At 37.9% G+C, this 25,683-nt stretch overlaps 1 protein-coding gene across 2 annotated transcripts in view; it reads left to right on the forward strand.

The window, feature by feature from the left end:
* The first annotated feature begins 4,954 nt into the window (after window positions 1-4,954).
* SMC5 (structural maintenance of chromosomes 5) overlaps window positions 4,955-25,683 on the forward strand; it is a 98,983-nt gene continuing 78,254 nt past the window's right edge. The window contains exons 1-3 of one of the 2 annotated variants that reach the window (XM_003782937.3): window positions 4,955-5,234; window positions 10,443-10,584; window positions 15,895-15,947. In XM_003782937.3, the coding sequence (XP_003782985.1) occupies window positions 5,050-5,234; window positions 10,443-10,584; window positions 15,895-15,947 (380 nt within the window). In that variant the 5' untranslated portion in view covers window positions 4,955-5,049. The remainder of the gene's footprint in view (window positions 5,235-10,442; window positions 10,585-15,894; window positions 15,948-25,683) is intronic. The other variant, XM_023508284.1, reaches the window with a different exon arrangement.

Below are 25,683 nucleotides of genomic sequence, written 5' to 3' on the forward strand. Positions count from 1 at the left end.
AAATACTTGCAGAAAAGGAAATCACACAGTGCTTTAGCACCTCATTCATGATCTTTCTGGAATCGAAAGTTAATTCTTCCAGAATAATCTAATGCTGTTTTCTTGTTCCGTATCCTTGAAAGAGATGAAGGACCATTCACCTCTAGGCACTCTGTCATAACACATGGCAAGAACATTTCAAACCTTATATTAATTCCTAATGATTTTTGAATCTTTCAGTTTGTTTTTGCATCCAAGAGATGGAAATTTGAGAATGAGTCTGGTCTGTTGAGACATCGATGCTGTATATAAAAATGGAATAAGGAGAAGTGCTTATGTGTGGAAATGCTGTGTTAGCTATTACTACCCAGTCTACAGCTGCTACCACCACCAATTCCAATGCTAATACAACCACAGTGAGAAGAAACAGACATTTTTAAAGACATTGATTATTTTAAACCTTTACATAATATTTGACACAAACGTTTAAAAATAAAAACAGGGAGGTGCCTGTGGCTCAGTAGGGCACCAGCCTCAGATACCAAGGGTGGCGGGTTTGAACCCAGTCTCGGCCAGCTGAAACAGCAGTGGCAACTGCAACCAAAACAGCCAGGTGTGGCAGGTGCCTGTAGTCCCATCTACTTGGGAGGCTAAGGCAAGAGAATTGCTTAAGCCCAAGAGTTGAAGGTTGCTGTGAGCTGTGACACCACAGCATTCTACCAATGGTGACATAGTGAGATTCTGTCTCAAAAAAAAAAATAAATAAATAAATAAAAACAAAACTTTAGAATTGAGCTATCCTTCTCTCCAGCAGAAGCCTGCTATATGGGGTTACATTTCCCCTGTGGGTAGGACACTGGTTTTCCTTAGAACCTCTAATCCCTTCCTAGATCTTTCCCATTAGTTCTTTTTTTTTTTTTTTTTTTTTGAGACAGAGCCTCAAGCTGTCCCCCTAGGTAGGGTGCCGTGGCATAGCTCACAGCAACCTTCATCTCCTGGGCTCAAGCGAGTCTCCTGCCTCCGCCTCCCAAGTTGCTGGGACCACAGGCGCCCGCCACAATGCCCGGCTGTTTTTTGGTTGCAGCCGTCATTGTTGTTTGGCAGTGCGCGGGCTGGGTCAAACCTGCCACCTTAGGTGTGTATGTGGCTGGTGCCTTAGCCACCTGAGCCACAGGCGCCGAGCCCCCATTAGTTCTTTAAACAAGTTGACTAAAAACAGTACAGGAGGTAGGGGTGGGGGGTGGGATGGGATTTGTTCCTGGGCACCAAGGACTTAGGTTTTAGCCACTTTATGGGCTAACCTTTCAGGCCATAATGGTTCACTTTTCTACTTTATGAACTTGCCAAAAGCAAAAGTAATTTCCCCTTACTTGTCATACGAACCAGAAATGATTGCGTCTGAATTTATGGGGTGAGTTGCTTTGTTAGAAGAGGAATAGTACCCTGTCCCTGTCAGAAATGATCCTAATAGAGTTCTATTCTGTGCATCTTTCCTCACCTTCTTGCTATTGTAGCACCAGTATCAAGGGCTGGCAGTAAAGCCAAGAAAAAGAACGCAGAAGATGGCTGCTATGGTCTGAATGTCTGTGTCCCCCTAAAATTTGTATGTTGAAACCCAATCTCCAATGTTATTGGAGGTGGGAGCTTTGGGAGGTGATTAGGTCATGAGGATGGAGCTTCATGAATGGAATTAGTGCCATTATAAGAGATTAAAGAGACCAGATTTCTTCCTTTCCAGCCATGTGAGGACAAGATAGGAGACACTGCTTTATAAGGAAGTAGGCCTCCACCAGACACCAAATCCTCTGGTGCCTTGATCTTAGACTTCTTAGACTCCAAAACTGTGAGAAATAAATTTCTGTTGTTTATAAGCTACCCAGTCTATGGTATTTTCTTAGTGCAGCCCAGATTTAGACAATGATATTCTGATTGCAAGATTAAACATATTAATAATCCTTGACCTTGCCTATTTCTCCCAGCCTTTTATTTGTGTCCATTTTTAAAGCTCCTGCAGAATTGGAAGGTTTTATCACCCAAAATGGCCAGATAGAAAGTTAATTACAATTGTTTTGCCACATCTATTAGCTGGCAAAGAGGGGGTGATGAAACTGGCTGATGACTGACTTTAAACCCTGGGAAGTGTTCAGGATGAGCTGTTGTAACTTACTCATTCTATAGCATCAGATTCTATTCCAAAGACCTCTCTCTGCCTTTTTAACCTTACCCCTTTAGAGACAGTTTTCACCAGTGGAATTAAAGAATCCAGATGTGGCGAGATAGACATGCATAGTTTCATGGGTATACAAAACTTTGAAAGAACTGAGCTAGTATAGTCTGTCAGAGTCTCCTTGGTTCATGTTAACTTCGAGTCATGCAGAGTCCAACAAAAAAGGACTATTTAAATCAATAATGGTACATTTATGTAATGGAATACTACATAGCTATTAGGGTCACAGAAAAACATAGGAACTATGTCACAGAAAAACATAGGAACTTTTCTAGTGATCTACCTATTTAATAACACAGAAAGTTATTCATAATATGAAATGGGGGGAAAGAATGTTAAATAACAATATACATTTGTGCAGCATCATCTTATATTTTTAATAAAAAGAATATGCCATATATAAAATATGCAAGGAAAAAACATGTCAAAACAGATGAAAATTTTAACAATGTTCAGTTTGAATAGAGGAATTATGAGTATGTTTTCCCTTTGTGTATGTTTTCTCTCTGTGTTTTCCCAAATTCTCTGCACTTAATATTTGTTGCTTTTGTAATTAGAAGTAGAAACAACTACATCTTCCTTTTTAAAGAATGGTGTTACAGTGTGACTGGCAACTGTTTAATCATAGTGTGTCTGCATTTCTGGAATCATCTCAAGTTCAGAGGCTCATCCTCACTTTCAAGTTTAGAAACACAATTTGATTAATTCACTAAAGACTGTCATGGTACAAAAATGATAAAGACTAGTTCCCCATTCTCAGTTCACATCACTAGTGCTTATATTCTTATTTGTTTATTAGATTTCTCCTAACATAATTACTTCTTCAAAGAATTTGGCTTTTCTAAGGCTCTTGAAGCAGAGTACCAAATCACTTTTTAAAAATTATCCTATTAGCAATGCAGAAAAGGACAGTACTGTGCCCCCCTAAGCACCAAGATTTTCATTACTGAGTGCCACTTGAACAGTTTAAAAATTATTCTTTAATTGGCATTTTTAGAAAATTTCTAGTAATTTCATATGATTTTTACTTACGTATTTTCTTTGGTTATAACTTTTAGAGACAGCTGATTCCATTTGTGTGAGAGGAAAAAGGACCCAGGAAAGGAGCTTTTGGTTTAGAATCAGGAAATCAGGGTTCTACTACAATGGCTTTCTAAATGGCCTCCTATTTCCATTTTTGACCACTTCTATTCCATTGTCCACACAGCAACCAGAACGATCATTTTAAAGCTTTAATCAATTCATGTCCCCCTCCTGCCTAAAATCACCCTGCGGCCTCCTACAACTTTAAAATAAATTCAGACTCTGCTATGCAAGTTTGTTCACTCCTTTGCTGCCACACTGGCCTTCCCACATTGTTTCCACCTCAGAGCTTTTTGTCTTTACTGTTCCCTTTGCCTACAAAGTTCTTTTCTTAAATTTTCACCTATGTGGCTCCTTCTTGTCCTTTTGTGTTTAGCTCAAACATGACCTCCTCGGACAGCCTTTCTGGGCCTTCCTGCCATCACATCCACATGTTTTATTACAATATATTCACAACAGTCTGATATTATCCTAATCATTTGTTGTGTCAACCTTAAATAAGGAGATTCCGAAAATATGATTAAGTATAAAGTTTAATTCCAGAGCAAAGCTTGAGGATAGCCATACCCAGAAAACACTGATTCCAAACAAATGTGGTCAGCCTTCCAAAGAGAAGCTAAGATTTCATTTACACAGGCAGAAAAAGAGACGTTGTAGCAGGATTACATTTTTCATGGTGATTACAAATTCTAATGAAGATTATTTCTCTGTGAGAAGGGTTACTGATCTGACGGAATTTTATTTCTGGCCCATTTCATCCTCCTTATTTTTTACAGGAGAGGAAAAAAAAGCAAAAGTTGCAACTACATGACCCTTGACTCAGCCACATTCCTCTCAAGGCTCAGAAAAATTTAAAGTCCAAGAGCTTTGAGTTTGAATGATTTAATTTCACAGTTGGTTCACTTGTTCTTTTCCTGTCTCCCACGCTAGAAAGCTCAGAGGAAGACAACCTTGGCAGGCTCCTGAAGTGCAGGTTAGTCATTGGAGACCAGCTGAGTGCATGAACTGTGCAGGCCTGAGTATTCCTCCTCGTTAAAGAGGATTATTAGATGACTGAGCAGGTTGAAGCAGAGCCATCCTTTTAATGAAGCCAGCTTGGGAATTTCTAGAAACTTCTCTGGGAGTTTTACCTCTTTCGGAGAGAGAGGGAAGATAGGCAATAATCTGTACGGTATAGTGTTTTCACAAGTTTGAAAGCGCTTAGCACGCTACCATAAGGGAGGGAGACACGGGCAGAAAGCCATTTGGAAGGGCTTCCTTTCTCTCTCTCTTTTTTTTTCTTTTAGCCGGGCTCAAGCCAAACACCTAGGCGCTGTCGGGGCAACTAGTCTGCAGTCCCCGCCTGGGGGAGGGGATGGGGCCCCCAGGCACCTCCCACCACGTGAGCCCGAGGCTCGGACAGCCGTAAAGTGGCTTTCAAATTATTACATGCACTTAACATCTTCTCCTGAGTTTAAAACAACAAAAAATTCTCTGAACAAACGCCAAAGTTGGGAAGAAGGCCTGATCGCAGCACCCGCCCTGGTCAGCGCTCCTCCCCGCCAGCCCTTCCTTCCCCAGACCCCCTAGGCCCGGGGCGGCGCTGCAGGACCGCGCGGGGCGGGCCAGTTGACAACACCAGGTGGGGACTGCGCAGGCGCGGCCGGGCTCGCGCGCGCTCTGTCGCGCGCCGGGCAGTTCGCGCGGGAGCCGGGCGCAGGGGTTCGGGGGCTGCGCGTCGGTAGGAACTGAAGCCGCGGCGAGGTGCGGAGAAAGCCAGGATGGCGACTCCGAGTAGGAAGACCTCGACCCCGACCCCCGGGGCTTCCAAGCGAGCTCTACCAAGAGACTCTTCGTCGGAGGTCCCGAGCAAGAGAAAGAATTCGGCCCCGCAGCTGGCGCCGCTGCCGTCGTCCGGGCCTTTCGTGGAAGGCTCTATCGTCCGCATCTCGATGGAGAACTTCCTGTGAGTGGCTGGGAGGCCGCGGCGCGGCGGGGGAGGCCCGGGCCCGCTAGCCCCGGGGCACCAGCTGCGGGGGGGTGGGGGGGGTGGGGGTGGGTGTGCGAGTGTGGACCCCGGCTTGAGGGTCTGGGAGGAAATTCGTGCAGGCGTTCCGGGTAGGTTTTTATACGTAGGCCGCGGAGATTGATGTGTGTTGGTGTAGTAGGTGTGTGTCTTGTGTGATGTTTTTAAAAATGTATTCCGCCAACGTTTTTTGAAGGCGTCATATAGCAAGCAGTCTTGGGGACGTTCTAGGGGCTAGAACTCAGCAGTTGCTATCTATAGGGGACCTCGTCTGTAATCACAGAAGTATTGGCCCTGAGAACTCAGAGGAGGCAGCTGCTAATTTGGAGTGGCAGTGATGCTGTCGCAGATTCTTAGAATAGGCACTTAAAGAGTAGAACTGAGAGTGGTAGATAAGATGGTAGGTTGTTCCTGACGGGGGTTAGAGTATACAAAAAAATAATAATAATAATTAAACCTTATCTCAGCTGTTGTACCTCCCTACAAACACTTTCTCCCATCCAAATTCACCTTTCTTCTCTTGTTCCTCTTTCTCTTCAGACATCTCGTTATCACTTCAGAATTTAGTATGTTTTAACAAAAATATCTGGCGACTTAAAGTTCATTTGTTCAAGGTCTTTGTTTTTTAAGCTTGTACAGAGTGGCATAACGGTAACAGAATCGTAATAATGGTACTACCTTTTGTTTCAAGCGCCTATCATGTGCTAGGTACAAACTTAATGTTATATTTACCCAGTGCTCTCTTTCTTCATAACAACTCTAATTGTCTGAATTGATGAGGTAAGTCCAGAATACTTACTCAGCCCAGGTTTACACAACTAGTAAGTAGCTGAATTGCTGTTTGAATCCAGATCAGGAAAGATACATGTAATCAAATGTAGTTGTGGTAGCTATGTATTAGGATCCCACAAAGGATGAAAGGGTTCCTTTCATTCACAACTGTGAAAAAGGGTTTTGTAGAGAAGACATGGAAGTCTTAAAAGAAGGGAAGAACATTGCAGACAGAAGGAACTACCGCAAGAAGCAGTTGGTATATTTAGAAAGTGTCAGGTATTTTATTATGTCTAGGTCTATGTCCTGTGAGATCTGAGTGAAAACTTGGACAAAGATAAGCAATCATTGAGATGTCTGTATGTTTGCTATGCTAAAAATTTTCAGCTTCATCCTGTAGGCATCCAGGATGTGGAAAAAATGATATGTGACTTAAATGGAAGTATCGTGTAGAGGATAATTTAGAAAGGGTGCAAAATGGGACACAAGAAGACTTTTACAAGATGAAGGCAAGAGATGATCAGTTTCAATTCAGTAGGAGCTTAAGGGAAAGAGATTTGACTACAGGTTAAAAGGATCTGGCTGTAGGTTAATTGTGAAGCATGAAAGCAAAGAAGGAGTGAATGCAGCGGTTTCCCTAAGTCTGCCTTAGGTAATTAGTCAGGTGCTATTCAGAAGAGGGACCAGTTTGTGGAGAATAATAGACACTTCTTGGATGTGGTGACTTGAACTATGGAACATGTAAGAGAGATGATGTTCTGTAGGCAGAATTTATGAGTATCTGAAGCTTAGAGGAAAATGTGAACGGATGAGAAATTTGGGAGTCATGCAGACAGGTAATTGTTGAAGTTGCAGAACTGGTTGAGATTGCCCAAAAGGAATTATAAATTGAAGGAATAGAAAGTGCTGTACAGAGTCTTGGGGGCATGCCAACATTTAAGGGTGAGCAGAAGAGGAACTCACAGATTGAGAAGGTACTGTTCAGGGAGGTAAGATGAGAACCTTGAGAGACTATTATCAAAGAAGCCAAAGAAAAAGAATGTTTGAAAAATTTCATTTGCTACATTGAAGTGAGATAACAGGACTGAAAAGAGCCTGCTGCATTTAGCAATTAGGAAATTTTTGACTCTGATGAAACAATGGAAGCAGAAAACTTTGCAGGCCTTAGAAGACTGATTGAGGGGTGAGGAAGTAAAGTTTGGATGTAAAGAGGAGAAAGAAAGATTGCTGAAAAGTGGCAAGGTAGGTGAGGTTTTATTTTAATGATGAGAGGATTTTAAGTTTTAGGAGTGAAGTAGGGTAGTGGTAGGCCTGGAGAATTAGCAAGGAAGCAGGAGGGGTGGCAAGGCTTAGAGAACACAAATGGCCTAGAAATAGTCACAGAAGGGTTTCTAACAAATGAACCAGATTGAATGGAGCTGAGAGTGGAGGGAGAGATTTCTTGAGCTTAAGGAATACGCAAAGGAAGCAAAAGAGTCAAGAAACTGAAAGAAGTACATTATAGGTAGAATTTAGAGGTCTGAACAGGATAGGGAAAGGAAATAAAAAGTAGAAAAAGATGAATCTGGCTAAATTGTGAAAAGTTCTTTTTTTTAACAAGTGACATCAGATTTACCAGTTTACCACCATGACTTGGTAATTAATTAGATGTTTTGGGTAGAGTCAAAAGAGATGAAAGAGTCAAAGGTGATGCAAAACTAATGCCTATGCTTCTGATTTGGGGAATGAGATGAATGATATACCATTCATTGTGAGACTGAAATAGTGGTTTTGGATGGGAAGATGGTGGATTTAGATTTGAAAGTGTTAAATTTAAGCTGACTGTTATGGGACATCCAAATAGAGTTAATTGAGGTGGTTGTGGCATACATCGTTCATCCGGACTGATTTACAGCAAGTAAATGCTATCTGAGGAGAATACATGAGATACTTCATAAAGTATATAGAATGAGGAAAGAATGGGCTTTTTACCATAGCTCTTTGCAGGAGTGCTCAGAGAAGAGAGAAGTCAAAGGTAGGGAATTACCAACATATTAACATATTGTAGAGTCAGAAGAATGATTTTAAAATGATGCAGAGGTTTGGCTTTGACAGCTCTATTTATAATAGAGTACTCTTTAGGCCAGATACTGTCATGCTTTTCCCTGTTGTTTTTAATGTTTTCTTAAGTACCAATTCTCATCACTGTTTTAGTGTGACATTTGTGTACAGATTTCAAAACAGGAAATCAAGCATTAAAAGAATGGGGTTTTATATGTTGAGATTAGGAAGTTCCATGTCGGGTAATCTCCCAGATGTCTAAAGTTCCCAAATGGTTCTATTTGAACCATTGTAAAGGGCTTTTAAAAAGACTCTGCAGTAACAGAACAAAACATCTGAAAAGGCAAAGTAGATGCTGTGTTAGAGGTGTGGGGTTGTCAAACCTGCCAGAAAATACTTTTCCTTTGCCACCTATATTTATTTTTCTTACCACCTGGCATTTTAAAGTCATTAATTTCTTTAAGTATTAATGTGTTCAGTTAATTTATTTATATATTTGTTATGTTAGTAGCAGATCACACTTTGATTCTTGGGGAATTAGTTGACAGCTACTGGAGAGCTAACTGAAATGCTATGGACAAAGGACATTATTTATGGGTTCCCATTCAAAGATGTGTTAGAAGAATTTCTAAGTCAGAGTTTATGTCCCACTTTACCTAGTAATTGTTTCTTGCAAGTAAATAAAGATTAGATGCTAACAGTGCAGGTAGTTAAGAGTGCTGGATAGTGTGCAGCTTTTTTTTTTTTTTTTCTCTTTTTAGCTAGAGGGTCTCACTTTGGCTTTCAGGCTGGCCTCCCATCTCCTGGACTCAAGTGATTTTCCCACCTCAACCTCCCAAATAGATGAGACTATAGGCATGTGCCACTATGCTCAGGTTAAAAAATAATTTAAAATATTAATAAAATGAAGTAAGTCATTGAGTTAATATATAGGTTCAGTTTTCTGATTAAAATAAAATTTGGGGCCGGATGCAGTGATTTGTGCTTGTAATCCAGTACTCTGGGAGGCCAAGGCAGGAAGATTGCTGGAGCTCAGGAGTTTGAGACCAGCCTGAGCAAGAGCAAGACTTCATCTCTACTTTTTTTTTATTATTAAATGATAGCTGTGTACATTAATGCAATCATGGGATACAGTGTGGTGTTTTCATATAAAATTTGAAATATTTTCATCAAACTGGTTAACATAGCCTATATGTCATTTTCTTAGTTATTGTGTTAAGACATTTATATTCTACTTTTAGAAAGATTCACTTGTACCCTTGTAAGATAAACCATAGAGGTGATCCCACCAATCACCCTCCCTCCACCCATCCACCCCCTCCCCTCATCTTTCCCTACCCCCTCTAGATATTCTTAGGCTATGATTAGGTTATAGCTTTCATATGAAAGCTATAAATTAGTTTCATAGTAGGGCTGTGTACATTGGATACTTTTTCTTACATTCTTGTGATACTTTGCTAAGAAGAACATTTTCCAGCTCCATCCATGGACCCCATCTCTACTTAAAATAGAAAATTAAAAAAAAAAAACAAAAACCTAGCAGGGTTGGGTCAGGTGCCTCTACTCCCAGCTACTTGGGAGGCTGAGGCAGGAGGACTGCTTGAACCTAAGAGTTTGACATTGCTGTGAACTAGGCTAACACGATGGCACTCTAACCTGGGCAACAGAGTTAAGACTCTGTCTCAAGAAAAAAGAAAACTTTGTTTTTGTTAGATTATTTCAAATATTAAAATATGAGAAGAAGCCCCTTAAGCATTTTAATTTAAAAGAAAAATAAACATAAATTGACAGATTTAAGGTAAGCCATGGCCTTTCCTATAAAATTTGTTTTAAAGTTATTTATATAGTAGTTTTAATAATGTTATAATTATTTAAAAAAATAGAATATACCAAACTTGCTTTTTTTTTTTTTGAGACAGAGTCTCAAGCTATTCCCCTAAGTAGAGTGCCGTAGCATCACAGCTCACAGCAACCTCCAACTCCTGGGGTCAAGCGAGTCTCCTGCCTCTGTCTCCCAAGTAGCTGGGATCACAGGCGCCTGCCACAACGCCTGGCTATTTATTTATTTTTTTTTGGTTGCAGCCATCATTGTTGTTTGGCTGGCCCAGGCTGGATTCGAACCTGCTACCTTAGGTGTATGTGGCTGGCGCCTTAGCCACTTGAGCCATAGGCACCCAGCCACTTTTGTTTCTTTTAACAGACTTTTGAACTTGTAAGTTCAGCTCGTTTTTAAGGAATTTGAAGAGGCTTATAGATAATGTAAAGCAAGAAAAAATGCTTTATGAAAGAAAACATTCTTCTCTCATTTCTTAATAATTTCACATCTTTATAATACAGAACATATGATGTTTGTGAAGTATCTCCTGGACCACACTTGAATATGATTATTGGAGCTAATGGAACAGGGAAATCAAGTATCGTCTGTGCCATTTGCCTTGGATTAGCAGGCAAACCTGCTTTTATGGGACGAGCAGATAAGGTAAGTTGACATAAGTACTTCAGAAAATTCAAAGCTGTTAATTCCTTTTAGTTACCCATCAATTTCAGTTTCTTGGATATAGCAAACTTGTAGTGCTTGAATGTAAGGAGTGAATTTGGCAGGTAGAGAATCTGGAAGCGGATTTTTCATTTCTAGAAGTATTTTGGACTATATACCTAGGGGATTTTCCAATTAACTTACATCCAAAATGCTAAAAATAATATAATATATCTTTTTAAAAATGCATTTCTGGGCTTATAGAATGGCGAAGTAAATTTATAAAGGGCAGAAACAAACAGTCATATGTCACTGAATGGTGGTGGTATGTTCTGTGAGATTAGTCTTTAGGCGATTTTGTTGTTTTGTGAGCATTATAACGTATACTTACACAAACCTATATGGTATACCTTGCTAACACCTAGACTATATGTTATGGCCCAGGGGTGTCCAACCTGTGGCCCACATGAGCAGATTATTTGGGAACTATTTTGCTAATCTGTGGTGCTGTATATTGAAAAAAAAGTATGCATGGACTTTTTTTAATTGTTTGGGATTCCTTGAGGGTGCGAAGAATTAGGTTACACTGATTGTATTTGTTATGCAAAGTCCGTCTTATAATTGTGTCCTGCCCCCAAGAGGCATGCCATGCTCTGAGAATTATGTCTTGCCCCCAAGAGGCATGCCATGCTGTGCACCCCCACTTTCTTCCCTCCTCCTCTCTCCTGGCTCCCTTATTCCCCTGACCCCCCCACCTTGTATTAGCTCATCTACTGCCTTCATATTAGAATTGAGTACATTGGATTCTGGCTTCTCCATTCTTGTGAGGCTTTACTATGAAGAATGTATTCCAGCTCAGTCCAGATTAATACAAAAGATGTAAAGTATCCATCTTTTTTAATGGCGGAATAGTATTCCGTAGCATACATATATCACAGCTTGTTAGTCCATTCCAGGGTTGGTGGGCATTTAGGTTGTTTTCCACCTGCCTTGCCCTCCCAGAGTACTGGGATTATAGGTGTGAGTCACCATGCCCAGCTATATGTCTTCTTTTAACAAAGGCCTGTTCTGGCTCTGCGCCGGTTGCACAGTCCTTACGGCACCGGCCACATGCACCGAGGTTGGTGGGTTTGAACCCATTCCAGGCCAGCTAAACAATGACAACTGGCACAAAAAAAATACCCGGGCGTTGTGGCAGGGGCCTGTAGTCCCAGCTACTTGGGAGGCTGAGTTAAGAGAATCCCTTAAGCCCACGAGTTTGAGCTTGCTGTGAGCTATGATGCCATGGCACTCTACCAAGGGCAACATAGCGAGACTCTGTCTCAGAAACAAAAAACAATTGTCTGTTTAGATACTTTGACCATTTTTTAATGGGATTATTTGGTTTTTTCCTTACCGTTGTTGAAGTTCCTTTTGTCAGATGAATGGTTTGCACATATTTTCTCCCATCCTGTGGGTTGTCTCCTGACTTTTTTGATCATTTTCTTTGCTGTGCAGAAACTTTTTAGCTAGATGTTACCCCATTTGTCTAATTTTGCTTTGACTACCTGTACTTTGGGATATTACTCAAGAAGTTCTTGCCTAGACCAATGTCCTGCTTCATTTTTTTCTTACTCTCTATTTTCTTTTTTCTCTCTTCTTTCTGTGTATTTTCAAAAAGCCTATCTTCAAAGCTATTTGAAAATTCTTCCTTGTTCTGCTGATTAGCTCTGCTCTTGAAATAAACTCATTTGTCAGTTTGTCCCTTGAATGTTTTAGTTACAGAATTTCTGCTGATTTTCTTTTTTCTTTTTTTTTTTGTAATTTCAGTCTCTTTCTAAAATTTCTGTGATAGGCTTCTTTTTGGGTGTTGTCTTTAAGTTCATTGAGCTTCTCAGGAAAGGTATTTTGAATTCTTTGTCTGAAAGGTTCATATGTCTATCACTCCCAGGATTGATCACTAGTATCTTACTTTGTTTTATGAGATCATAGTTTCCTAGATGTTCTTGATGCTTGTGGACATTCATCAATGTATAATCTTTGTAGTTGGGACTTGTTTGAACTTGTTTGAACCTGTTCTTCTTGAAAAGGCTTTCCAGATGTTCATAGGTAATTGAGTGTTATGATCTAAGCTGTTGAGCATGGGAGGTCCTCGAGCACAGTTATGCTGTGACTCTTAGTCTCTCAGTGGTATCATCTTGGTGGACTTGGGTAAGATACAGAAAAATTCCTTGGATTACCGGGCAGTGTCTCTCATTTTCTTCTCTTAATCTCTGTTCTGGGCTGATGGAGCTGTGGGAGGAGTGACATACACAGTGCAGATGAGACTTTGCCAGATTACACCTAAAGCCAGCCCATTCTTATCCAGTGCTGGTGGTGGCTGTTGTGTGGCTACCTCTGATATTTATGCAAAACTCAAGGGCTCTTTAATCAACAGGTGGTGAGTCCTACAAGGACTGGGTCCTTTCCTTCAGAGCAGCATGTTTCCTTTGGGCCCTTTTTGTGTCTAGAAATGCCTTCTAGGAACTAAGGCCTAGACAGCGGCTTCAGGAATCTACTTGGCGTTTTATTTTACTATTGGCTGAGCTGCTACCCAGGGTGAAAAACAAAGTCCTATGACTCCTTCCCTTGCCTTTCCTCCAAGTATAAGAAGACTCTCCCTAAGCTGTACTGCCTGGAATTGGGGAAAGAATGATATAGGCACTGGTTTGGCCACTGTTGCTAGGATCTCACTGGGTTACATATACCCTAGGACCACTGACTGTAAGCCAGCACAGCCATAGGAATTGCACAAGGACTGCAGCCTTTGTGGCCTCACTGCCTTATGAATTTATTCCAAGGTCTAGACTGCTTTTTGTCAGCTGGTGGTGGGGCTAGCTGGAACTTGAGTGTTGAGGTGGAAAATTTCCCCTGGGCCAGGCTGATTGAAATATTCCCCTCTGTAGACTCAGACAGAATTCTCCTCTGTGTTCTGTGACAGGATGGACCTGAATTCCAATGCAAAGTCCCGCAGTTACTTTACTCTCTCTCCCCTAGGCATTGATTCATTCTTGTCATGGTGGCATGGAGGCATGGCATTGTGTGGTGGTGGTTGGAGGGGTAGTATAGGCAATGTAAGACTGTATTTTCTGCCGCCTTCTGTGCCTCTTCCCTTGACACAATGTTAAAACCAGTTACAGTGATTGCTCACCTGATTTTTGGTTCTTCTGAAGGTTGGGTCTTCTGAAGGTGCCTACTTACTTGGATAGTGGTTGAAATTCATATTCATGTGGAGGGTCAATCACTAGTTGTGTAGTTTTTTTTTTTACATTCTCTATACATGTACACGTGTTTACTTGGTTTCCACTTTTTGCCTTCGCAAAATTAAAGAGGCATAAAACTTAATAACAATGTTTAAGAGGACTAGAAACAAAAACCTCATAAAAAAGGAATGACAATAAATACATTCACAAAAGAAATCATATGATTGCTGCAACTAAATATTGAGCAATAAGAAGAATAATGCAAAAAAGTAACATTCACATTGTCAGATAAAGGTATGTCTATTATAGAATGCTTTGACTCTGAAGTTCAGTATGGAGTCATCAGTTAACTTCTTAGTTGTGTAGTTTTTAACTTGTGTAGTTTCTTTTTTTAAAAATAGTTTATCCCATTAATTAATTAATTAATTTATTTTTGATGTTTTTGGCCCAGGCTGGGTTTGATCTCACCACCTTTAGCATGTGGAGCTGGCGCCCTGCTCCTTTGAGCCACTGGTGCCCCCCAGTTGTGTAGTTTCTGTTGTGTAGTTTTTAAGTTGCCCAATAATTAAATCACTGTGTCTGTGTAATGATCTGTTGGATTATATTCCAAGGGCTATACAATTGGAATGAATTAGGTTGATTATATTCCAAGGGCTGTATAATTGGAATGAGTTAGGTAATTAGGAATTACCAATCTTCCCATGTTTATTTTTGTGATAAAGCAAACATGTCTCTTATCCTTGAGTGGTAGTGTTTTTAAGGGAGGCTATGGAGTGCGGCGAATTTCCTAGATGACAGATTAGAGCCCTTCCTGTATACACAGATATATTTAGGGGAGGCTGCCCGAGTTTTCAGATTATTTTAGTGTCGTATTTTTACTTAAATGCTAATATAAAAATTTAACAAAAACATTCTGCACCATATGTACTGATACTTTATATTTATGATTAGAACTGTTTCCTAATTGTTTTCCCTTCTTATTGGTACCAAGAGTTTTAGTTGTTATAAGCTAATAAGCAGACAGCACTCCTACAAAGAAGTCACTGGTTTCCCTATTTATGAGCAACCAGAGAGAGATTAACCTGGCCAACATCAAATAACTTGCATATACAGAGTTGAGATTGTACCTAAATAGATGTTAAAACTTATGCTCTTAATTTTTAAGCTGTACATTCTGGTTATAAGATGAGGCTTTTTTTAAAAAAAAATCTTTCTAGGATTCCATTTCATCATCTATAAAATGGAAATGATATGTATACTTCAAGGTTGCTCATGAGTATTGAAAAAGAAAATTTATGTGTAATGCTTAGCACAGCAGCATATAGTAGATGCTTAATAAATGTTAGCATTGTGGCTGTAATTGTCATCACTATCATTACGACTATTAAAAAGATTATTATTTGAAGGTATATTTTCTGCTTTTTCCAGTATTTGTTATTTATAGCCTAATTTGAGATCTGGTCTGGTTTTTTAAGCCCAGGGTCTGTAGGCTCATAGACATATAGGAAATAGTTGGAACATGTTTACTATGTAAATTATAACTATATTTTTCTTTTTAAAAAGATGTTTGGTGACATTCATATCTAATTAATAACAGAATAAATACTATTGTACTGGTTGTTAGTATTTAATCTGTGTGACTACAGAAGTCTTCAGTGATAGTAGGGAGGTTTGGTGTAGCACTTTGTGGTTATACTGTAGAACCTATTTTCCCACAGGCTTTTGCTATACACCAGCTCTGGAGCCAAATTTCCTGGGTTCAGACCCTTTTTCTGTGTCTTACTGGCTTTATCATGAAACTTGTTAAGAGGCTAGCTACCTAGCATACAGGTATTTGGTGAATTTCAACTAATATTATTATTGTTATTGTGGGAGGGAATAATAGAGTGATTCAAATCTGGGGGAGTTACCTTTAGAAAGTGATGGGAATGAACGTGCAGGTAAAGTCTTTTATTTTCAGTAAAACATATATAAAAATATAGATACAAAAAATAAAAAATTCTTTGATTTTATAAATAATAATGACAGTTATGTCTCTGATTGTTAACCAGTGGATGTTATCACAGGGCTCACTTTTTTTTTTATGTTTTAGGTTGGGTTTTTTGTGAAGAGAGGATGTTCCAAAGGCATGGTTGAAATTGAATTGTAAGTGTTAAAAGTACAGTAACCCCCTTTTCCTGTATAATTTCTTAGTTTATATTCATGTTTTCCTGGTGATTCTAGAAAAGAGTATCAATAGAGGATTATGGCATAAATACTGGAAATAATGTTTAAAGAGTATCCAGATAAGTACATTTTTTAATGTATTTTTAAAAAACCTTTAATGTTAAGAATTTTATTTTGGAAAAATTTTCAAGGAAACTAAAAGTTTATTGGGAGTAATAAAATAGAACTATATTACCATTAAATATTCATTAATAAGCAGGAATGTTTTTCTTAAGTTTAAAATATCTGTTTTTTTTCTGATCTTGAAAGTAATGCTTGTTTTCAAAAAATGCAAACAATTTAGGAGCATGTAAAGTAGAAAATAATTCTTTTAGAAATAACCACTGTTAAAAGTTTGGTGAACCTCACGGATGAATAGATACTTGGTATTTCCATTACCATTTTTTATTACTATTTCCTGCTTTATGATCCCAGTAATTCATCATGGTATTCTTTTAACATTGAGCATGGATATTCTCAATTGACTGCTTTTGGCAGAGTTGATATTTATGATGAAATCATTTGACCATCCTCAGTGTATTTACTTTTAGACTTTTATACATAAATATGCACATTGCTTAGATGATTTTTACAGACTGTTGTTTTTGGAGTAATTGTGGAAAATTGTGGCATATTTGAGGTGAAAAGCTCTTAAAGATTATCTGATTGCCCTGTCATTTTATAGGATATGAGAAAATGATCTTTCACTTAAAATTATTGGAAAATTTTTTAGTTATATGAAGGTAAAAAATAGACACATGGAAGTAGAAAGAAAATAAATAAAAAAGATGAGAGGAGCAAGATAAAAAAACTAGGAGCAGATCTAAATGTGAGAATTTAATTTATTGTGAAAGTGACAGTTTGATTAATCATGGAGTATCATAAGAGATAGGGCAACCAAACTGTTTTTGCTGCTCTCAAACCAAGCACTACATAGAACACTTGTGATACTAGATACCACTGTGGATTTTTTTCCCCAACATCCTGTAATTCATTTCTATTCTGACATTAGAGTTATTGCAGAGCCCACATATTATGGGCTTATCCCACATGACTGCCCCGACTTCAGATGCCATTTGCCAGTCTCAGGTTGTAACTTGTACTTTTGACCAACTAGCTGTGAATGAGGGTTCCCAGGAAGTTGCTTCCTTGACATTGACTATTTGCTAGGGTGGCTCATAAAACTCAGAGAAACACTTAGTTTACCCATTTATTATATTAGTTTTCCTATATATTATAAAGGAACCTGCAGAAGATACAGATGAATAGTCAACATATAGAGCATGATTTGGAAGGGTCTGAATGCAGGAGCCTCTGTCCTTATGGAGTTTGGAGTGTGTCACTCTTGGCATATGAATGTGACCCCCAACTTAGGAGCTCTCCAAGCCCTATAGTTCAGGGATTTTTGTGGAGGCTTCATCATGTGATGGACATGATTGATTACTAACTCAGTCACCTCTCTAGTTCCCAGAGGAGAGAATTGGGTGGGCTGAAAGTTCTAAGCTTCTAATCATTCCTTTGTCTTTTCAGTGACCAGCCTCCATCCAGGAGCCTATCAAGCAAGAGTTGCCTTATTAGAATAAAACCTTCCTTTCATGCAGGAAATTCCAAGGGATTAGGAGTTCTGTGTCTGGAACTTGGAGGAGAAACTAAATATTTAATTCTTTTTTAATTGAATTGTCCTTACCAAAGTGCTTAGGACCAAAACTATTTTGGATTTTGGAATATTGTATTATACTTACAGGTTTAGCATCCCTTATCCCAAGATTCAAAATCTGAAAAGTTCCATTGACCATTTCTGTTGAGCATCATCATGTTGGCTTTCAAGAAGTTTTGGATATTGGAAGTTTTGGATTTTTGTATTAGGGATACTCTACCACATGTCATGCAATCACAGGTGTAAATTACTACAATTGAATTGAGACAGTTGGCTGTTAATTTTTTAGAAAGGATAAATTTAGCACTTTTAACACCATATACTTAAATAAAATTTACATGTATTGAAGGCCAAGTGAAAAAGTATGTAACTTTGGAAATAATAGGGAAAAATGTAGAATATTTTTAAAATCTTGGGAATGAGATAGGCCTTTCTAAGCAGAATGAAAGTATAAATAAACTTAAAACGTAAGAGAAAATTCAGATACCACAGATTCAGCTAAAAACAGTGATAACCTAGTTAAAATACATGACAGACAAAACATTTTCAGCACAAAAAAATATTCGACTCTTAAATTAGCAAAATACCAGTTTTTCTTGTAAATCAGTAAAAATTATAAACCAGGCGTCCTTAAATGGATCTGTGGGCCACATGCAGCCTGCCAAGGACATTTATCTGGCCCGCCAGGTGTTTTTGCCGCCGCTGCCTGTCGTGCTTAGCAGCTGACTTGTCCTGGGGCCTGCAGTCTGGCCCTCCACAGGTCTGAGGGGCAGTGAACTGGCCCCCTGTTTAAAAAGTTTGAGGACCCCTGTTATAAACAACCTAATAGAAAAATGAGCTAGGAAATATAATGCAGAAATAAAGTAATTGGCTGGAAAAGTACAAAATAGAGAGTTTTGCCTTACTAATTGTCACGAAAATAAAGATAATTAGGGTTTTTACCCTCTCAGTTAAAAATAAAAAAATAAAATTCAGTAATATGAAAACTTAAGGACATGCACTGCTCATGGAAGTGTTATCAGTATATTCTCTTTGGCAGTATCTATCAATATTTAGAATACACATACTCTGTTACTCATTTATTCTGTTTAACAGGTAGGTATTATAGGGAATGTTCACCTGTTAACACAAAATGACCTTTCCCTGATTTTAATAGTTAAAAATTATAAACAGTCCAAATGTCCATCAATTGATGAATGCTAAATAAAAATGTGGCATATCTGTACAATGCCGTTATTCAACAATAAAGAGGAATGAAATATTGATACATGCTGCAGTATGGATCAACCTTGAAAATGTTGTGTGTACCCTATGATTGCATTAATGTACACAGCTATGATTTAATAAAAAAAAAAAAAAAAAAAGAAAAGGTTGTGTGCTCAGAAAAAGAAGCCAGACACAAAAGACCACATTGTATGATTCTATTTATATGAAATGTCCAAAATAGGCAAATCCATAGACACAAATGCTGGATTAGTGGGTGGGCATGAGAGGAAGAAGGGATGTAGGATGACTGCTTAATGGGTATCGTAAGGGGTTTGGAGGGAGTGGAGGGTGAAATTAGATAATGGTTGCATAGCTTTACGAATATAGTAAAAACCGTTGTTAAACTGTATGGCTGAAAATGGTTAAAATGATAAACTCTATGTTAATGTGTATTTTACCACAATAAAAAAATTGAATTGTATACTTTAAAATAGTGAGTCATATAATGTGGGAATTATATGTCAGTTTTTAAAAAGCAATTATCAAGGATACTCTTGGATAAGACTTGGTACCACTGAACAATGGCTTCTCACATGTTGAAAACTGAAAGAAGTATACTAAGTTGGGTATGTTTATAAAAGATAAAGGGAGTATAAGCATTTAAATTTTAAAAGTCCAGTATGGACAGTTCCAGGTCTTAAGCACTCCTGACTTCTACTCTCAGTTGCCAAGGCCCAAGTTGTTTCCTTAGTTATATAAAGAGTAAAACTACTTGCTGTGTAGTAGCTGTTGGCTCTAATAACGAGAGCTCTTTTTACCAAATCAGGCAAAGAGGGAGGTTTCCTTTCCCCAAACTCAAGTGGTTACGTTATAGTCACCTGTTTGTTCTGCTAGGGTCCATGTGGCCTTGAGAGTACCAAAAGTAAGACTATTTATCACTAGTTGTTAAATTATAATTGGCGTTAAACAGATGTATTTACTGATTAACTGGCCTCTACTTATTGGGTGGAATGGTGGCTAGAATAATCTCAAGCATGTAGTCATTTTTCAAATATTTATTGGGTACCTATACATTGGAAATATATCACTCTGCCCTCATGGGATTTATAGTTAGCAGTATGATGAGAGACCAGTAAATAAGTAAAATACATATTTTATTAGGTGGTGATAAGTGCTATGTAGAAAAATAAAGCAGCAAAGGGGGATCGTAGTGCTAGAGAGGATTTTTATATTTATTTTTTTAATAGGGTTATCAGGAAAGTTCTCACTGAGAACATAGCATTTGAGCCAATCTCAAATTGACCTAGAGGAGAGAAGATAATCAGCATGGACGTACTTTGTGGGGGAAGAACATTTCAGGTAGCAGGATCTGCAAATTCTAAGGCCCGAAGTGGTACTCAGTGTGACTGGATGACGTTGAAGAAGAAGGGAGAATAGGGAGAATAGTAAAAGATAGGGTGTGAAAATAACAGCTCCTAAAGCCTATAACTAGTGTTAGGAGTTGGCAATTATGTTACATAAAATGTGAAATCACCAGGTTTTGGAGCAGAGGAATGATAATGTTGATCTAACTTAATTTTTTATTAGACTGTTTGGGTTGTTATATGGAAAATAGGAAAGGCAGAAGCAAGAATATCTGTGACTAATATAACAATCCTATGAGAAATGCAGCTTATGATTTGCTCATGAATTAGATACCAGTTGTGGCAGAAGGGGAAAGGGATCAAGAAGGACACCAAAGTATGTGGCATGCTTAAGGGTAGAGTTTCCATTTAACTGAGGTACAGAAAGTTGCTACCGGACATTTGGGAAGTAAGATCAGAAATTTGTTTGGAGTAGATCATATTTCATTGAACTAAGGTGCCACCATTTGTAAGATGGCAGCTTCCAATTAAACTGGCACAATGAACAGTAATGTTGAAAAGCTTAGAGAAGCTTAGTAGAAAATGCAGCTGTTGTATTCACACAAGAATGGGATTATAGACAGAGTGTCAGCACACTAAGATTGAATCGGATTTGAGTTGTTTATTGCTGGTGGTGGAAAGAAGGCCCCTGCCTGAAGAACTCTTGACCCCGAGGTTAGGTTTTTGGGGGTTTTAGTTTCTTTTTAGCTGAGAAGGGTTCGGGGGAGCGAAGTGGAATTTTCCAAAAGCAGAATTTTGCACGGTTAACAGGAAGGAGGTTTATGCTCTTTCTGGTGTTTCGGCCATTTTTGTCCCTCAGATGTTCTGCAGCACAGGATGTGGTTTGATGTGCACCGGGCAAGCAGGGGAATGGAGTGTGGTGCAAGTTAGGAACCTGTCACAAAATGGAGTTACCAAAATAGAGTTAGTCTGGCCTTTTAGGCACCTTATAACATTCAGGTAGAAATGTTGAATGGGCAGTTAGATTTATAAACCTGTCATTCAGGGAGAAATTTGGGCTAGAGATAACTGGGAAGTTTTCAGTATTATGATGGATGAAATCACCAATGAAGAGATTTAAGAATTACACTCTGATGCACTGTAGCATTCAGAGATTAAACGTAGGAAAGGAAACAGAATTGGCTAGAGAGTCAGAAGAATACAGAACCTGGAAACCATTGCTTCAGGTGACTTGAGGAGGAGGGAATTGTTCATCACCTGTCTTACACTGCTGGTAGGTCGAGTAAACTGAGGACCAAGAATTCATAATTAGATTTAGTTTGTCATTGGCCTTGACAAGGTTTGGGAGAGGTAGTGCTTTTTAAAATTTCTATTAAGTGTTTCTGAACAAAGAAGTGAATGATAAAGAGTAAATCATAAGAAGATCTAGGAGTATATTCTAGTCAGAGAGACCAGTTTGTTCAAAAGATCTAAAATGGAATTAAGTTTGTTGTTTCTGGGTAACAGAGAATGACAGTGTGGTTGGAGTAAAATGAGTTGTTTGCTGTTGGACTTTAGAGAATATATTTGCTTGAAGATACTTCCTTCTGTTCCTGATTTGATGTGCTCTTAATTGTGAATAGCTAATGATTTTATTAGCATATATTAAGTTGATCTTATCATTTTCGGTTATTGAATTATTTCCTTCTGTTTGCTCAATTTTGCATTCTTAAACACCATATGGTCATAATTTTTTTTTTTTTTTGGTGAATTTCTAGATTTGAATTTATAGATGTACATCTATATTTTGTGAAAGATGTTTATGGCTTGAGTGTTTGGTTAATCTTACTGGCCTAACTACTGATTTAATTTTTTTCCTCTCTAACTACTGATTTAACTTAATTAGTAGGAACAGGATTATTTATATTCTGTTTCTTCTTGTATTATGTGGTTATTTATCTTCTTAAAGGATTTCCTGGTTTGGGTGCCTGTAGCACAATGGTTATAGTGCCAGCCACACATACCGAGCCTAGTGGGTTCAAAACCAGCCTGGGCCAGCTGAACAACAATGACAACTGCAACAAAAATAACCAGGTGCTGTGGTGTGCACCTATAGTCCCAGCTCCTTGTGAGGCTGAGGCAAGAGAATCGCTTAAGTCCAAGAGTTTGAGGTTGCTTTGAGCTGTGATGCCACAGCACTCTACTGAGGGCGACATAATGAAACTGTCTCCAAAAAAAAAAAAAAAAAGGATTTCCCATTCTTCTTAGTTTCACATTTAATTGACGTGAATAATACTCTCTTATGAGTTTATTATGTATGAATATTATCTTACATATAACATACTTGTCATCTGTAGTTGTATGGTGTATTCCCCCATTATTCACTTCTTTTTTCCCCTAGATTTGAAAACAACTAATTTGTCAATTCTGTTAGTCTTTTTTAGTGAACTATTTTGCATCATTGTTTTGTTTTATATCACTGTTTACTATTTCATTAATTTCTATTTTTATTGATTTCTTTTTCAAACTTTTCTTTCAGTTTTCTTTTGTTCTTCATTTAATTTCCTGAAATGGATGTTTATTGTATTAATTTTCAGTTTTTTGTTTTCCTTAATATTTTAATAAATATAACAGGAAAGGTTAAAAATTACTCTCTTAGTATTGCTTTAGCTCCACCTTCCAGATTTTGGTGTACAGTATTTTCTTTTTGAGACAATTGCTCCATCACACTGGCTAGAGTATGTAGTGTCTTTATAGCTCCTTTGGCCTCAAACTCCTGGGCTAAAGAAGTTGTGCCTCATCCTCCTAAGTAGCTGGGATTACGAGCCCATGCCACCATGTCCAGCTACGTTTTTCTATTTTTAATAGAGATGGAGTCTCACTTTGCTCAGGTTGGTCCTGAACTCCTGACCTCAAACAATTCTCCAACCTGGGCTTCCCAGAGTGCTAGGATTTCAGGCGTGGGCTCCAATGCCCAGCCTCACAGTTTTCTTGTACAATATTTTTAGTATTAATTTCCACTTGTGATTATAGTACAGTGACGTATATAGATGTTTTTATGTTACCAATCCTTTGAAATTTGTTGAGGTTCACTTTTTATAGTTGGCTTTTATCATTGTTCTTCATTTGGCTGAAAGAATGAGTATTCTGTTAATACTCTCAGTGTTTGTATTTGTCCATTAGTTCAAGTTTATTAATGTTAAATCATCTAAATTTTTGCTGACTTCAGTTGTCAGATTGATTCCTTAATAACTGACAAGTGTATATATAGAACACCATTCCTTTTTGTCAGGTGCCCTTGCCCTGTCAATTTTTGCTTTGTATATTTCTGGGACTTTATTAGTTGTAGCTAAGATTCAAATTGTTAATCTTCCTGGTGAATTTGAACTTTTCATTTTTAAGGTACTTCTATCTTTTGATGTTTCTAACCTTAAAATCTATTTAATTTGCCATTGTTGTAGTTAGCACCTTTTAAAAAAGTATTTTCTTGGTTATCTTTTCTCATTCTTTTTTTTTTTTTTTTTTAGTTTTTTTGTGCCTCTTTTAAACAAATATAGCTGGTGTTTTTTTCCTGTAATTTTTTAAATAAAAGTGTATGATTCACTTAAAAATATTTTGGTTATTTAATATGCTTGAATTTACTTTTACCATCTCATTTCTTTGCTTTTTATTTTTCCCACTATTCAGCATTTTCTTTCTTTTATTGGATTTTTGTGTGTTTCAGTTTTTGTTGTTTTGGAAATTATGCATTCTTCTTTTGTTTTAATGGTTACAAGAGTTTTAAACATAAATTCTAGAGTTAATATCTTTATCTTCCCCTTGAATAAAAGACCTTAGAGTACTTTGTTCTTAATGTTTTCTTTAAACATCCTTTTTAAATTCTCTTGTTTAAATTCCTCAAGCCATATAACTTCAGTGTTTGTTTCAAATTACCCTGTATATTTCTGTTTATCTTACTTTTCATACCTTCTTGCATTTCTGATCTTCCCTCTTGGAACACTGTCTTTCTGCTAGAAGGATTATTCTTTAAAGTTTCCTTTAATTGGGGTTTTCTATTGGAACACTCACTTTTTATCTGAAAATGATGTTACTTTGCTCTAAATCTTGAAAGATGTGCTTTATAGACACAAAGTTCTACATTAACAGGTCTTTTCTCAGCATTTTTATTTATTTCCCTGGGTATATAATAAGCTTCTTTAATCTGTGGTTTCCGAGTTTGGGAAGGTTCTTATCCTTTTATCTTCAAATATTACCACTGACCCATTTTCTCTCTTGTTCTTCTAGAATTCATGTAGACATATTGGGCTTTCAGTTCTCTGTGCCTCTTTCGCATTTTTCATCTTTATGTTTCTGCTGTTATTTGTATTTGTTCTCAAGGCTTTGTTTTCTGTGTGTGTATATGTGTGTGTGTGTGTGTGTTTGTTTCCACTAAGCTGCTCCTTTCTTGAACTTTATCTGAGCCAAATCTTTGAAGATAAGGTAAATTCCTACGGAGGGAATTGTAATTAACATCTATCTGAGACCACTGAATACTTTCAATTCAGGGTCACAATACTAGTGATTTTCAGTTTGTGGTGATAACGATGACATATTTCTTAGTTTATCCTTACATTGAGTGGATAGCCCAGGGGTGTGGTTTTCTATTAGACTGTCTCCACTGGATAGCTGTGGAAGCTATCTTTGTCGTCCACCAGCAGGTGATGAAAATGAATCCGCAAGGTCATCTGATTGGACAAATGCCCTTAAGGTGAAAGCCTGTGTCATTTTTCCGTTCTGAGTTCCCACATGCACTAGGATTTTGGCCAGAATTCCTTTCATGGTAACTTATAAATTAATTTCTGAAGATAAACATTTAAAATTTTTAGTTGTTTAAGGCAGGAAGATCAATAAGGGTACTTTATTTTTCATTCTGCTGAAACTGAAAGTTTAAAACTTCTTCTTTTAAAGTCATAAAAGCTTACTGTGTTTGAAGTATTTCGATTACAATATAATGTGTATATACAACATTTACAAATTATTGTTATTTAGTGATTGGATACCAGTAATTTATCTTTCTACCACATGCTGCTGATTGCCAGTGAAGAAGATGGATGAATAGATGGGAGGTGTGGAGCAGTAGTACTTCTAAAAGCAAGAAATAAGTAAATACCTTTCTTTCAGCTTCTGTATTGCTTAATTCCTTCATATCCATGTGATGTAGTTCCCTCTGAATTCAGAGTGGTTGGAGTACATGGTGAGAACTGCCGTGGGCTACCAGTCAAATTGGCTAGTTTTGATTTCTGGAAATGCTTGTATAAGAATTAATTTTTGTTTATACATTTTCCTAGTGGGAGTTTCAAGGTTTTAAACTGTCATATGCTTTAATCCCATTTTGACTTGCAGTCAACACATGTGCTTGAAGAATAGCATAATAATTAAAAGATAAGTAACTCCAGATATGCAACTCAACTTGTAGTGCTTGGAAATTAGT

The sequence above is a fragment of the Otolemur garnettii genome, unplaced genomic scaffold (assembly GCF_000181295.1).
Source record: "Otolemur garnettii isolate 467f Iridium unplaced genomic scaffold, OtoGar3 scaffold00006, whole genome shotgun sequence".
Classification (NCBI taxonomy): domain Eukaryota; kingdom Metazoa; phylum Chordata; class Mammalia; order Primates; family Galagidae; genus Otolemur; species Otolemur garnettii.